Below are 16,251 nucleotides of genomic sequence, written 5' to 3'. Positions count from 1 at the left end.
ACGAGTATATAGTTGATCTACTATATACTCGTCAACACACACAACAACAATACCAAGTGTCACAGTGAACACATACTTTTTTTGCTCCACAAAATTTAACAGTAAACATTAATCTAAGGACTCTATGTAGTGATTTTTATTACAAAAACTCAACTAAAATCTAAACTTAAACAGTGAAATAATAGTTGCAGCTGCCTAACTGGTAACTCTTTATTTATAACTTAATATCTCAAATCTCAACTGTCACCAGAGCGCATTAGACACACACAAACAAACGCCATACAGAAGGAAGTACTACTGACATACACATTCAGAGTATCGAAGTGTGCAAGTGAATTGCCCATCTAACTTGTCACTTTCGTTGCTTTCACAGAATAGAACGACTTCACGTACACAAACTCATCTATAAGTAACGACAGAAGCTATGAAACGCAAGTGTAAATAAGGATTTGCATGACTAAAGAAGCCATGAGCATGGAGTGACATAGGCAAAACGAAAACCATCAAGATGAGAGTCGTCCGGACAAACTGAGAACTCAAACCTGGAGAAACTTATGGTCAACTGGCAAAGTGGAAAGGCAAAGGGAGGAGCAGAGATGTTCACCAATGTTGGAATCAACAAGTATCACTGACGTCAGGAACTGCGTCGGTTTTCGTAGCTTCTACGCAGCGCATAACCGTGAGGAGTGGAGGATATTTGTCCACAAGTAAAATTGAAGTGAACGACCCTCGGAAATGAGGAAATCACAAAGAAGATTTTAAAAATTTCGAATTTTTTTTTTGGAATAACTTAATGACTAAAACCTTAAATTGGTCGGATTAGCTTAGTTGGTAGAGCTGCGCCTTCGGAAGGCGAAGGTGCTGTGTTTAAGTCCTTGATTTTTTTGTTTCAAATGTTCGTTTGAGAATCGCTAATATATTGCCTTCAATAATTAAAATTATTTTCCTGTAGGTACTTGTATATATTATATAATCTCTTATTCTTAGTAACCATCAAAAAATATTTGATAGTTTCAACAAAAATATAAGATTAGTGATTACCATGACAATTTATGAAATATAATAGTTTTGATTAACGTATTTTTTTATCAAATAAGGGTAACCGGACAAATCAGAACAAGTGATAAATCAGCACACTTTTAAAAAGTGATGAAATTTTTTTTTTTAATGTTACGTTGGGCTAAGTTTAGGTGCAGGCAAGTTTTTAAAAAGGTTAGGTTGGGCCAGGTTTAGGTGCAGGCAAGTTTTTAAATAGGTTACGTTGGGCCAGGTTTAGGTGCAGGCAAGTTTTTAAATAGGTTACGTTGGGCTAGGTTTCGGTGCAGGCAAGTTTTTTTACTTCTAAATATGATTTTTAATCACTTGATTTAACTTTTTAAAGATGTATTGATTTTAACAATTATTAGTTATTATGAAACCGAAATAAGAACCTGTATGTAATAAAGTAGCAAAAGAGTGCAGAAAACGGAGAAGTAGATCTATCATTCAAGATAAAAAAATATTTTGACTTCACAGTTTATGCATCTCTGATTTGAAGCAATGAAAATATTCATTGCATGGTGTAAGTACAGTGATAGTCATTTATTACCTCTTGTCTAAGATAGCGTCAGGGCTAGTATAATGCATTTTCCACGTAATCCTTCTGCGTCTTTTTAATGCCTAGTTAAGTAAGAAACAGCTGGAATTCCATCGGATTAATTGCAGTTTTACCATTTGTAACCGCAAGGTATCTATTCTAACGTATTTGGTTTATCCAACGTCTATAAATCAAGCACACAGTCCAAATTCTAATCTCAAAGAGATTGGTTTCGTTGGAAATGTAGTGGAGAACGTTACATCTCAGCAAACCATTAAAACAGAAACGGTTTATAAGTAAACTAGGAACGTTGCCTTACGACTAAAACTACCCTTTTTGTTATTCTGCAGGGTGTAATTTTGTTACTCTGCAGGGTGTAGTTTTGTTATTATGTAGGGTGTAATTTTGTTACTCTGCAGTGTGTAATTTAGTTTACTTAAAAACATCTATATAAATTTGACTTTGGTTTTCGGCAAGAATGAACGAATGAATGCAAATCTCGGAAGCGGAAGTTAACCTTCTTTCCTACATCCGATCGAGTTAAGACTCGGCAGATATAATCTGAAAACGGATGACATTACCAACAGCAGTTAATATACGAAATAAATGTCGGTCCGGTCCTGATCGGCATTTGTTTATATTTTACATTTTTATTTTTTATTGAGTAATTTATTTGTATTCTACTCAAGCGAAACGATAGAAAAACCTTACATTTATCATAAACATATTTTTTGGTATTCATAATATATACCAATTCGTAATAAAAATTAATCAAAATAGTGATTTAGCACTAAGCTTCGCCTTAATGAATGCTAAACGGAGCATATTTTCACTATTCATTGGCAATCCACATAATTCAAGTATAAAGTTTATTACTCGAACAAAGTCGTGTGCCGAATTGGATACCAGGGTATCGATTCTCCAATTCAGGCCCTTCGTACATACATTGGTCGAAATTCTTATTCTCGAGTCTCGTCAACACACTCAAACAACGAGTGTGTCGAACCACTCTTTTATACGAGAATCGAGGCCCTGGTTGTTAGAATAAAAATAAGGTGTAGCTACATAGTTTTCATGGTAAGATTAGTGTTTTTTGCGAAACAACGTAGTTCTAATACCATTAATATTATCTGTAAAGTACGATAAAATTAAGATATTTACATTAAAAGACAATTATAACAAAAAGGTCCAAAGTATACAGTTTAAAACAGCTAAAAACCCTTAGAAAATTACACTTCTTATGATAAAAACTTTCACTGTAAATAACTTTAATTGAACATAATAACAAACTAAGCAATTTTACTGCGTTTTCTTTTGCCCTTCTGTCATATAAACCACCACACCCTTAAAGAGAAAGTAAAGTAGACTGGCAGAAGGCTTTCCATGTGAAACTGAAAATTTTCCTCCCTTACACCTGATCTCAAGGGAGGATTTGTCTGATATATTACCCCATTAGAATGAAAGAGTAACATTTAATAACGCGACTATTTGCTTCCGTACTGATCGTATCGTTTTGAGAAGTATCCAATGTTTTTTGTACTTTGTTAACGATATTTCAAATAAAGGAATTGTTGAAGTGAAATGAATTGTCATTTGCAGGTTTCTCAAACCATTTTAAAGTTGCCGATTTGTATGTTTTTGGCAATAAACATTGAAGCGAAATCGACGTTTAATTTTAATTCGTTCTTTAATATTCTGTTTTGAAGACTTTCTGGCCAAACGCTTTGAGCACCTCGAACTGAATTCATAAATAAATTCGTATTTTCTTTTATACTTTGAAAGCGAACCTATTTATTTCAGCTTAAGTGAACATGCTTTTTAAATGAATTTCCTCAACGATAATCTGTCCTTCACTTTGGGGAAGCAAAATTTTAAATTGATTTTAAAATATTAAAACTTACAATAAGTCATACATTTAAGACTTTCATCTCAAATGTGGCACGTTATTTTTAAGACATAAAATTATTTACATTTAAATTTATGTACCACGAATAATAAAGAAGAATAACACGATGTGGGTATATTTTTGAACAAATCTTCGTTACTTCTTTAATTAAATTTTGATACTTCTTGATGAAATTTTGCACACTTGAAGTCCGGGCACTGCCGGAGACTTCAACTAGTTAAATATAAGTAAATAAAGAACATTCTGAGATGAAAAATTAATACCCAGTGTTGCCATGACATCATGTCACTTTTGATTTATATTATGAAATATTTTTATTCAGTTGTTTGTTTTTACAATTTCTGACATGAACACCCAGTGTTGCCAGGGGACGAGAGTAATTAATCTGTAGTAAGCAGTGACTCATTTGTCTTCGTATGTTTTTCTGGTTGCATTAGTATGTCGCTTATCTTTGTATTTATTCTGGTATTTCTTTCTGTCTTGTTTCGTTGTATCTTGTCTCGTTGCATTATGTCTCCTAATTTTTCAATATCATGGTGTCATCAATATGTCGTATGCTTTTGATTTATTAAGGTATCTTTTCTTTTAGCTTTTATGTAAATTTACATTTTTTTTCCTTTATTTTTTCCCAATTTTTACATTAATTACATACAATAATTATATAAATCAATACGAATGATGGGAACCCACTAAGGCGCAGCCTGTGCGTGGATAATATATAAAAGTTATTGTATTATTGTACCTAGAAATAAACAAACTACGGGCATATAAAACAAAAACAAGATTACATTTTGTCTAAGCGGTTTGTTTAAAATGTTTACAATAAGTGTATAGTAAGTTTTTATGTGTTTAGTGTAATTTATGGTGAATATTTTATGAGAAACATAAATTGAAACAAATTAAATAAAAAAAGTTTTAACTGCTGTATCGAAAAGCCATAATTTTAACTCTATTAAATATTGAGGAAGTTTAGTAATCACTTGAATACGTATTTTTCGGTAAAAGATTGAAAGTACGAGGTCTTATGAAACTGCAGTGTGTTTGCATTTGTTTTGTGTTCGTTTGGGGAGTATAAAATGCATTATTATTTCTAATGCTGATTCTGTTTTCATTTATTTCGAATTTGTATTTGTTTTTAAAGATGCATTTCATAGTTTGCAAAATAAATAGTTTACGGAGACAGAATAGTTTAGATTCTTTGTATAACTCATCTGTTGAAAATGTTTGCATCAGTATGTTGTCTATTTTGACGTTAAGCAGGTATCTTTCGTTATCTGAATTTGTTATAAGTTTATTTTGCATCAATGCGTATTCTAGTGATTTCATTATCTCAGATGGAATCTCGTGTTATTATGAAAATTTTCAGTTCGAATTATTAATTATAGACACAATATACAAGGACCGGATAAACTATAAAGCAGTAAATCTGTGTGATGCAGATAAAAATTGTAGGACGTAAAGCTCTGAAAACATAAAAAATATTAACCACCATTTCCATCATGAACTATGTAGCTTTTCAGTGTCCATTTAACTGTTTCAAAATAAGACAGAATGCTTTATTGTTTGTTCGATATTTTTCATCAGTGCAATAAGAAAGAAAGTTGAAGATGACGCCAGGAGGTCTAGCACGGATGATCGTTAAATCCCTATGTTAATACGATATTGACAAAATCTGTCATCTATGGTCAGTTAGTGATATTTGCAAGCACGGTCAGAATATCATTCAGACCGTCGGTGAACAAAATCTGCTACTTTCTAAGCATCCTCCAAGGTGTCAATTTGCACTACTTTTTGGGTAATTTCGTTCTTTTTGCATAATAACTGGCTTATTAACGAATGGGGAAGAACTATCTAAGCTCTAAGAACTAGAATAAATCGAATACAATATCTACAGACTTGATGAATGCATAAAGACGCGATCAATTGATTCTGTTCCAGCTTCGAGAAACAATAGTTGTTAATGACCGCATGAACTAATTAACTCCTCTTTTTGTGTCAAAAAGTACATGCGAACTGCCAATGCATATTATAGTTTATATTTCAATTCGATATTATCAATTTATTATTTTTTTTAAAGTTTTGCGTATCGTCTGACGTTTAGGAATGTCAATTCATAGAAAGATGTGTTGTCAGTGTATATCGATTTTGATTTATTGCGTTATCAACATCGGTCTGTATATGAACCATCGCTACAGTGCTAGGGAAATCGGTATAAAATTTATATCGTAGGCCTATCGATCCCATATTGTAAAGTTATCGATTTCACCGTGCTATACCCCCAGATAGATACCATTTTTATATAAAAGGTATTACGTGACATAAAATATTGTAAGGTTTTTAAAATATTTTGAATAGTGAAAAAACCCATTAGGTTCCAGACGTAAACAAACTTCAAACGCCAGATGTCTTAGAATAATAAGCTCGTATTATGAAACGTGAAAAATAGTAAATGTGAGTAAATTTATGCCTGATTTATTACTGAACCCTCAAAAGCTGTTAGTTTTTCATTGGATAAAACCAGAAAATATATTTTGCTACGTGAAAATGTTTGAAGATCATCCCGATAATATTTTTACTTGTGGTGGTAGGATCACTTATTTGTGTGTGAATTGATAGTTCATGATATTGATATCATATACTTCTCAATAGTAAAGCTATGTTTGACTTTGGAATTTGTTTTTTACAATAAACAACGCAGTGGAATTCAATAATAATAAAAAATATTAGAATTTTTATGAACACGCGTTCCGACATCGCGATAGCACATTCGTGTTTTACTGAAAGTTTATTAGGAAACCAATTAACTCAAGCCCGAAATACCGATTTTAATCAGATTATAAATAAGTTTAAACAATTCTTAGTATAATAATAGAAACAACTTTTCTTTTTAACATATTTAAAAGGTTATACAGAAAAATAATAAAGATAATGGCCAAAATTAGGATTTGAACTCTCGAAGTCTTGATCTCCTGTTCCGGTAAAACAAGAGATCCGAGGTTCAATTGCTAGTTCGACCGTTATCTTTTTTTTATTTTTCTGTTCTTGTTCTGTTTCATGTTTTGTTTTGATTTATTAGTATTATCTTCTTCTTTAATGATAGATTCTTAGTGTAAGAATTCTAATCAGTAAGTTTTACTCCGTTCACCTTTACCAACTATAATTCAAATAAATAAAATATTTTGTATGTGTATGTACAATGTACATATGTATGTGTATGTATGCGTATGAATGTATGTGTATGTATGCGTATGAATGTATGTGTACATATTGATTAATAGGTATATATACGGTTACATAAATATATGTGTACGAATGTATATATGTGAATACGCCTCAGAACAGAAATCTTCTAGTGAGGCGGGTTACTTACTTGTTTGTATATGATAATTTTATTTCAATAAACGCCCGGGTTGCCCGCAATTCAAAAAAAAAAAGTTTGACAGAAAATTATTTTAATGATTATTTTGAAAGTTGGAATTCTAAAACCTTGTTATTTTTTTTTTTTGTGTGAAAGCACAATGCTCTGATTTCGTAAAATAATATTTGTTGCATCACCTACTTTCGCTGATTTCTTAACAAGCCTAATAAGCCTAACTGCACTTATCTGTGAAACTTTTGATTGCAAATGTCTAATCTACTTAAACATCTAAGCTTATTGTTGGACCAAAGCTGCAATTGCACCAAGTGCAAGTTGGATTGCATCTGGTGCAACCGTGAACATGCAGTGTAATGAGGTTTGTTCTATAGTCTACACTGTCTACAACGATGTTCGAACTCGAAGTTGCACTCACCGAAATTGAACCCGCTAGGTAGAAAAGTAGTATTAGGTAGTTGGATGAAGTCTACTAGTTTAAGTGAGTGGTAAGCCTAGCTTAATATTTGAGGATTATTGCTTCAGGGTTGTGGAAGTTTTGAGAATATTAAATAAAAAATTAAATTATTCACTTTGTATGGCAAATAAAGATATTTGAATGAAATATATTTGTAAAATAATACTAAGTACGGGTTGTTTCAGAAAATTTTAACAATTCTTCAAATTTCAAAGTTGATTTTCAAATTCTGTGAGAGTTCTTTTCGGGTTCTGTTATTATTTCACTTTTGTTAAGTAAATGGCCTACAATTATATAATAACAGAACTTGAATAGGACTTTCACAGAACCCGAAAAAGAACGTTGAAATTTGAGAAGTTGTTCAAATTCCATGAAATAATCCATCCTCAAAATAGCAGAAAAACTTTAATTTCTTTGAGGTAAAATATGAATCAGGAACTTTTAAATTATCCGTGAATGTAATAGGTACAGTAGAATTAATTATGTTGTAATACTTCGTTTTGTAACAACTCAACTCAACAAAGCTTATCATGTTAATATGAAGTATTTAAAAATATTTTGTTAAACCTATAATGCAATTTTTCTAATCTAACTAAAAAACTGCTGCTAAAAATTCCTAAATTTTTAACACAAAATTAACAATCGTAAAAAAACGCTGAATCAACATTTTGACTTCTACATTAGATTGGCCATAATTTCACCAATCCAGAAATTCAAATAAAGAATTTTTTCTAGTGATTTTCGGTACTTAAATCAAATTACAAAAAAATTACGTAGGTACTTCTAGCATTTACTCCCTGATTTATAATTAGTATGCTTTAACGATAATGGTGCAACATATTTCATGGCACTACGTTTTAGCTAGATTGGTTTCAGGAAAGCGATCGCTCTGTAATATTGCTGCATGGGAAGCGCATCAGACCGTTTATAATTCTTGTTACTCACCTCTTACTGTAGCTAAGTTAGCGTTAACTTTAATTTAGCGGATAGTTTCGATTTTACAATCGATAGTTAAAACTTTACTTCGGCGAAAAGCTAGGATTTTCTTTTAACGGTTGGTTTTAACTTTTCCTTTGAACTGTACTTTATAGACTTTTCTACAACAATGATTAGATACGATATCTTCAATAATACTAACATGTGTTTGAAAATGTCTTTTTAGTCGATCTGCAAATAGACCATGTCAAGTGGGATATAACTAACCGATTAAACGTGTTAAATTTCTTTGAGGAATTTTGTGTTTTTCACAACATTCCTCATAGAAATTTCTTAAGTACGTAAATTTTAAGCTCAGAATTCCTATTGATTACATTAATTATGTCAGTTTGATGAATCAATTGCATCTAATAACACTGTCTGACAGGAGAATTATTTGAGCCCTGGTTTTGTTATATAGAGTCATTAACAACTTAATTGATAGTCCTGCCATCGTTGCTACTATTAAATTCCATGTGCCGACTAGGAATACAAAATAGACAAAATAATAAATTCTTCTTTATCTATAAAATTAGTTTTAATGTTTTGTCTTATATGTAGTTTTGTTGTAATTACTTTTTTTAGTTTATGTTCCTCTTACGTTTTACTAATATTGCTTCATATTTAATGGATTACATCTATTTACTGTCAGCATCTCCTGTATAATCAGATATTCTCCTATGTACACTGCATCATGTATCAATTTTATGTAAAAAGCCTTTTTAGGCGTATATATAAATAAATAAATAAAATACCGCATAAAACGTGGAAACATCACGAAAGACAGAACAATTACTATGGTTGTAATACGGTGGGCAGTTGAATCAATCATTTGAATCTTTTTGATAAGTTTGAGAAGAATGTTTTTCAAAATCAATGAAAAAAAAAAAAAAAAATTATAAGTGGTTTTTATTGTTTTCTTATTTATAAAGAAAAAAATGAGAGAATTTAATAGAGAATTATTTGAAAATTAATTATTACGAAAATACATGATTGGGTAGGTACCTACCACTTTCGTCTAAAGATAAATCCTGTCTGTAATGAGACTTAAAAAATGGTTTTTTTTAAGGGTACACTTGTATTAACTCGATTTTTATTAACTTAAAAATCTAACTAACATTCACGAATATTTTAAGAAATGAATTAATATAACGTTCACACAAATAAAAACTCCATAAAAAGCTCCAATTTAAAGCTCCATAGCTCATGATGAATTGAATCTAGATAAAGATATCTTTGCGAATTTAATTGTGCTATAGTTTACCGTTCGACAGTTTTTGCTGCTCAGAGTCATTCGAAAATACGTTATTTCGAAAATGTTATTAGTGCTAGGTAGGTACTTATTTTCAAAACAATTTTAATTTGAAAAAAATATGCAGGTACCTATACCCAAAAAAAAACAAAAATTTTAATTCAATGTACAAAGTTTAAGGTTCCTTGTAAATATACGGGAAGTTTTAGGATCCTCTTTCATATTCCTAAAAGAATTCCCCAAATTCTCTTTGCGCTGGCACTAGGAAATTCACGTATGAGTTTTACGCTCAGTTATCCTACATAATATTACATGAAAAAATGTATGTTTGAACCTACAATATATAAAGCAGGATCTGTTTGGGTGTCCTACTAAAAGTTATAGAACGGTGATCTTTTACTTTGTGAAGCTTACACAGCTTTTTCTGTCTAGAATTTCTAGGCCAACGCCACCACTTCAAAAATATAAAAAAAGAAAATTGAAACTCGGGCAGTTCGGCAAGAAAAGTCTTGAAAGTCCGGCAGTTATTAACTACTAATAACCACTAACGTATCCAACAGATAAAGTGCATGTGAGGATAGATCAAAAAAGAATTTATATTATTATTATTTATTAGGAATCTCTTAAAATTATTGGTGATTCCAGTCAAAAACTGGATTGCAGGCCATACCAACGAATTAACAGGTTTCCTGATAAACTTTTAGAAAATTAGGGACATATTTTCATGATGTCGGAAAACGTGTCCTTAAAAATTAGTTTTTTTTCATTATAACGAAAATTCTTTGTATCGTTATGATAATTATCAAGGCAAATCGGTAAAACATTCTTAAATTGATACTTAAACCTGTAAAAGACTCAGATCAATTGCTGGCAGAATGTACACATTAATTTTTTCCCTATCAATTGAAACACTTAAAATAATTTATTGATTAATGGCAGAATCTATTATAAGATATGGATTAACCATATGGTGAAATACTAGTATAACCAATCTGAAACAAGTCCAAGTTGTACAAAACGCAATTGTAAAATTACTAGTCGTCCCTAACATTTATAAACAGAGAAATAATACACCGTTGCTGTTTCAGAGTGCCAAATTTTTACCTGTTAAGGCTATTCAATGGCAAAAAATCATAATTCAGTATATATTTACTCCGCAGCATAAAGAAAAAAGAACATAAATACAGTACTAGATTCACGCGCAATGACGGGTTAATAGTTCCGAAATTTAATAATAAATACGGACAGAGAACGTTTGAATACAACATACCGAAGATATTAAATTTATTACCTGACACTATAAAGCAATGTAAATCTATGAATAAGGTTAAATAAATGGTGAAAAATTGGCTATCGGAAAAAAAAAATTACTTTAATATGTATGAAAAATTGTACGAAAAAATTGTTGATTCTGTAGATATAAGATGTAAATTATAACTTACAAAAATGTGTATGTAACTAAACTTTAAGCACCTGTTGACAAGCCAATTCAATTGGCTTAGCAGGACTTGTTTGTTGATATGTATTAACTATTTATTCAATAAAAGAAAAAAAGAAAAAATATTATTTAATTTATTTTATACTCCGTGTTGGTTAGGTGAGGTTAGTTAATCATGATAAAATTTGGTAAGTATGAATTACTCTATCAAATGAAAAAATATTCAAGCGAAGCCAAATATATGAGGTTTAATTAACTAAAAAATCATCACACCGTTTCTCGCAGGGTTAGGCAGATAGAACAGACCGCTACACAACGCTGTCTTTGCACTCACTCTCGCTTCAGTGACATTCATATCAAATATATATATATCAAATATATATAAATATATATTTTAATTCCAGCCACAAGCTAATGCTTCTATGGAAGAGGAGTCCTGAAATATTTTATCTTATATTGTAACAAATAAACAAAAATGTACTTATATAATAAATGTAATAAATAATAAATAATAAATAATAAAAAAAAAAATAAAAAATATATATATATATATATATATTTCTATTTTTCTAACCCTATTCTTGCACTCTTACTCTTCCTCGGGCGTTTTCAAATCCTTCTTCCATTCTTTTACTAGAATGGTAGAAAAAATATAATATAGAGTTTTATTAGTGTAGATCAGAGGTTCCCAACCTTATCTTGCACAACGCCCCCTCTCCCAATAAAAAAGGATGACGGTATAGAAAGACAAAGTGCCGCAGGTGAAAACACTTTGAGAAGAATTTAACTTTTACCTTTCACCATTTAACCCGGACATTGTGGATTCGATCTTCTACTACATTTGTTCTTCATCAATGCACACAAACACATTTTTCGCTTGTAATGATGGTAGTTGGTTGATTTTAAATATTCTTATATTATTTGTAACCCAGATTATATGCCGTAATTTTAAATTTAAAAAAAAAAAAATCTTTATAACGCACCCATGGGGCGATACTAACCCCGTTGGAAACAGAGATGTACTTTATTTCAAATAAATCCATTTCAAATGGAAATGCAAAATGCAAAATGGGTATTTTCTGTTTTGCATTTTAAATGCTTTTCTAAAAACCATTTTGCATTTTGCATTTTAAATGCTTTTCTCAATGCATTTTCCATTTTAAATGCTTTTTTGCAACATTCTTCCTACTATCTCCACTCATCTTTTTTTCATAAGCCCCAAATATCAGTCGGTCCTCAACCTCGATATGAGAGATAATTTACATTTGTCAAGTTGCTCCCTGGTAGGAGCCCTGGCAATTGAGTGATACCATTACAAAAAATACTGATTCAAATACTGAACATGGGGCCATGACGCTATAATATTAACTGCTAAGTTTCTATGTTTTTACGTTGGCAACATTTGTCCCTCGCAATTTTTTTGTGGTTCATAATCCGTAGTCGTGGCATTTTTTGATTTACCATCATGTAATATGTTTGTTCTACATTGATGTCCATTATTAAATGACAAAACTGTTTAAAAATTCTATAATTATTTTAATTGTTTGACCTGAGAAACGATTTTGCATTTTCAATGCATTTTGAAAATAGGTATTTTGCATTTTGCATTTGAAATGCTTTTCTAAAAACCATTTTGCATTTTGCATTTTCAAATGTAAAATTATTGACCCATTTCCATTTTGCATATCAAATGGTTTTGGGTACCCATTTTGCACATCTCTGGTTGGAAATCACTGGTGTAGTTAATAGGTTTTTTAGCACAAGACGTAGTAATTATGGTGTGAATTTAAAATTATTGTCACGCCGGCCTACCACTAGGTACGAGTATAATAATGATTCAACGTGAGGTCGAATAATTTTTCACAAGCTCAGAACGAATGTTAACTGTATAATTATAATAATGAAGGCTTTAACTTACCAAAGAAGACGTTGAACACGTACAGCAGTTTCTTCTTGCGGAAGTCAGAAATAGGCATTGTGGTCTGGTGGAGTGGTCTGAAAGGAGAAAAACAGATATTATTAGTATTGTGAAAGAGTAAAAAAAGATATTATTAGTATTGTGAAAGAGTAAAAAAAGATATTATTAGTATTGTGAAAGAGTAAAAAAAGATATTATTAGTATTGTGAAAGAGTAAAAAAAGATACTATTAGTATTGTGAAAGAGTAAAAAGAGATATTATTAGTATTGTGAAAGAGTAAAAAAAGATATTATTAGTATTGTGAAAGAGTAAAAAAAGATATTATTAGTATTGTGAAAGAGTAAAAACAGATATTATTGGCGGTGTGAAGAGGATAAACGATATTATTCGTGGTGTGAAAAAGGAAAACAGATTTTATTAGTTGTGTGAAAGAGGAAAGAAGGATATTATTATTGGTATGAAAGAGGAAAAAAAGACATTCTTGCAGATGTGAAAGAGGAATAAAGATCATCAGAGATATGATTGAGGAAAACAGAAATATCACCGTTTACCAAAGATAATAAGACGTTTGGTTCTTTTATTTCTTAGTTTATACGATTAGGTACGTCTAACGGTCTTAAATACACAAAATTGTTCGACAGAAACGCATTTATTGTATACCAGCTGTACCCACTACGCGTTTCTGTGGCTCAGTCGATAGCGCATTATGATTTTACGTCCAACAGATGGCGCAGTTTTTTTTTAAATAACATGATTTTACGAGTCACAGGTGAAATTTAAATAATATAGGTATACAAAAACACACGCGTATTTGAATGCAAATTTGTGTCAAAGTTTAAATTTAATAGAGATTAATTTAGATAGACTTAAGATTTTTAACAAATAAACATTTTTTCATTTTTATTTAAATACTCGTAAATAGAAGATTAATAGATAATATATATTGAATCGGTGTGTTACAAATATTGAAGTGTTTTAATATATATAACGTAGGTAAGTTGTTAGGTTACTGCAATTTTTTGTTGGTGTGCACGTTTACTTGAATCATTGTTAACAATTTAATGAATCGTTTTGGTAATGTATGCACAAACTGAGTTTGCATGATTTTTAACATCTTATCTTCAGATGCTCTCTCTTATCTTAGGTTGACTATCGTCAGGGTAATCATCACCCTGTAGAATGCAGCTCGGCACAACCTGATATTCCAATATTCAGAAAGAAGGTTTGCGCTCCTGATTTTAGCTGTGTTTTTTTCAAAGGTCTTCAATTATGAGATTTTTTGCCTTGTCCCTCGGGAGATGGTAATGTGAGGAGCCGCTGCAAAACGGGCGTCTGATTAATTTGCTCGTTTAGCGAAGATTTGTGGAGCATTTTATTTTAAGTATGTCGTTATAATAATATTATCGTGGTCTGTTATTTTCATGGCTAATATATTTTTTTAATGTACTCGCTAAAGTGTTCCTTATTTAAGTCGGGTGAGAATGACATAGTTTTATAGGTGGTGTATTTAGAATTGCGTCAAAGACGCTCGAGGAAGACACGGCACGAACAAATTGATCAAGTACTTAATCGTGTCACGTCAAGAATCTAAATAACAAAATAATTAAAAAAATATATTAATGAAACGATGCAAGATTGTGAATGAAGAAAGAAGTGTGTCACAAAAAAGAGATACACATCAAAATATACGAAGAAAATCCTTCGTTTATAAACCTTATGATTTGTGTTGGCACAACTTATCCATTTTTTATTTATTTTATTTTTTTATACGTACATGTTACATGATTAATACATTTATTAAGAGAAGATACATTAGAGCACCATACTAGGCAGCTGCCTGTTTCATGGTGCCCAATGGAGGAATGGTTAGTTTGAATTTAAGTCTAGTGTAAACATATTTTGCTAGAATTATAAAAAAATAAAAAATAAATTGGTAAAAAAAATGTTTTCAATAACTCACAAAGTTTTCTATAAAATAAACACAAATATATAAAGTAGTACACATATGTAAATACATACATACACATGCACACGCAAGTATATATACATGCATGTATGTATATATACATATACATACATTATACACAACTCACATATACTCACATACATGTATCTTATTCCTCACAAATGTAAACAATATAATACACATCTATCTGAGTACGAGAAGCAGGTTACCGACACTATCCCACACAATCATCAAGAAATCCCCATTTTAAACACATCTATTTTAATTTGGATTTTGTTTCCTTCATTGAGTGAGTGAATGAATGAAATTGATTCTTGAAAGTGAAAATTAACCCGCTTCCCGTCTTCCGATCAAGCTGAAACTCAGCAAATAAACTCGTTGTCAATGACAATACATTCTATCAACTTTTGATGGCACTCATTCTCCCACACACGCGCGTGCACACATTTTTCTGAAATTGGATAACATTTTATTTGAATAATTTACAGCAGTAAATATACGAAATCAATGTCGGTTTATCCAATGAGGGTTCGGCTTAGGTGTTAGCAGCGTTAACTTCAGTCCCTGGGGAGGAAGGTTTAATCCTCAGTCATCAGAATTGAAAACAGATGTATTATGCAAAAAAAACTACCATTTTTCGTGTTGATTTTTCTAATGTTGACCTAATTTTGTAGATGATGTAATTACTAAATAATAAAATGAATCTAAAAATTAGACATCATGTGTATATCTTCTCAGATATTTATTCGGAGATCAGTGAGATTTTTCGATAGTTTTTGCGCTAGAATTTTGCTTCAGGCGGAACAAACATATCAAGGATGAGTACAATAACTCGTTTTTCCACAAATCCCCGCTTAAGAAAACCTCCCATTCGTACTAAGTCGGGGAAAACAAAAACAAATCGCCGATTCAGAAGAGTTTGTGCCAGCGGTTTTTCCAAAGTTTTAAGTCGCGGGCTGGGATTTGAAAAGTAAAGCCTTTCTGTAAACAATGTCAGCGTTCCAACGTCGTCAACCCTCATTATTGATCTTTTTATAGCAAATACAGGGGTGCTTTCCACAACGCTACTTTTACACTTGGGGTAAAAGCTCGTATAAAGGGAATTTGAACACCATATCATGAATAATTGATTAGAACCCTGTAGAATGGGTAATGTTTCAATTGGTATTTTATATATTTTTTCGATATTTCTCGACAAAGCCAAAGTAACAATTAATTAACACCTTAACACCTCTACTGACAGCGTCAACATTATATAATTGAAAAAAAAAAGTTATTTATTCTTTTTTTTTGCAGTGCTATGGAAATTGGAAATTTGATGCGTTTTCCATTAAAATCTTAAATGTTTGATAATTTAAGCCATTTCATGTACGCAGTTGTATACTTTTT

The 16,251-nt window shown here is 31.1% G+C and overlaps 1 protein-coding gene across 3 annotated transcripts in view; it reads right to left on the bottom strand.

Moving 5' to 3' along the window:
* Scp2 (Sarcoplasmic calcium-binding protein 2) overlaps positions 1 to 16,251 on the bottom strand; it is a 327,312-nt gene that overhangs the window by 135,449 nt on the left and 175,612 nt on the right. For 2 of the 3 annotated variants that reach the window (XM_089639749.1, XM_089639750.1), the window contains one exon: positions 12,896 to 12,972. In XM_089639749.1, the coding sequence (XP_089495875.1) occupies positions 12,896 to 12,972 (77 nt within the window). Of the gene's footprint in view, positions 1 to 12,895; positions 12,975 to 16,251 lie in introns of all 3 variants that reach the window. The other variant, XM_089639752.1, reaches the window with a different exon arrangement.

This window comes from Hesperophylax consimilis, chromosome 14 (genome assembly GCF_061612785.1).
Source record: "Hesperophylax consimilis isolate HC1 chromosome 14, BYU_Hcon_1.0, whole genome shotgun sequence".
Lineage (NCBI taxonomy): Eukaryota > Metazoa > Arthropoda > Insecta > Trichoptera > Limnephilidae > Hesperophylax > Hesperophylax consimilis.
The sequence above is the reverse complement of the archived record's forward strand: the minus strand, read 5'-3'. Positions and strand labels throughout refer to the sequence as shown.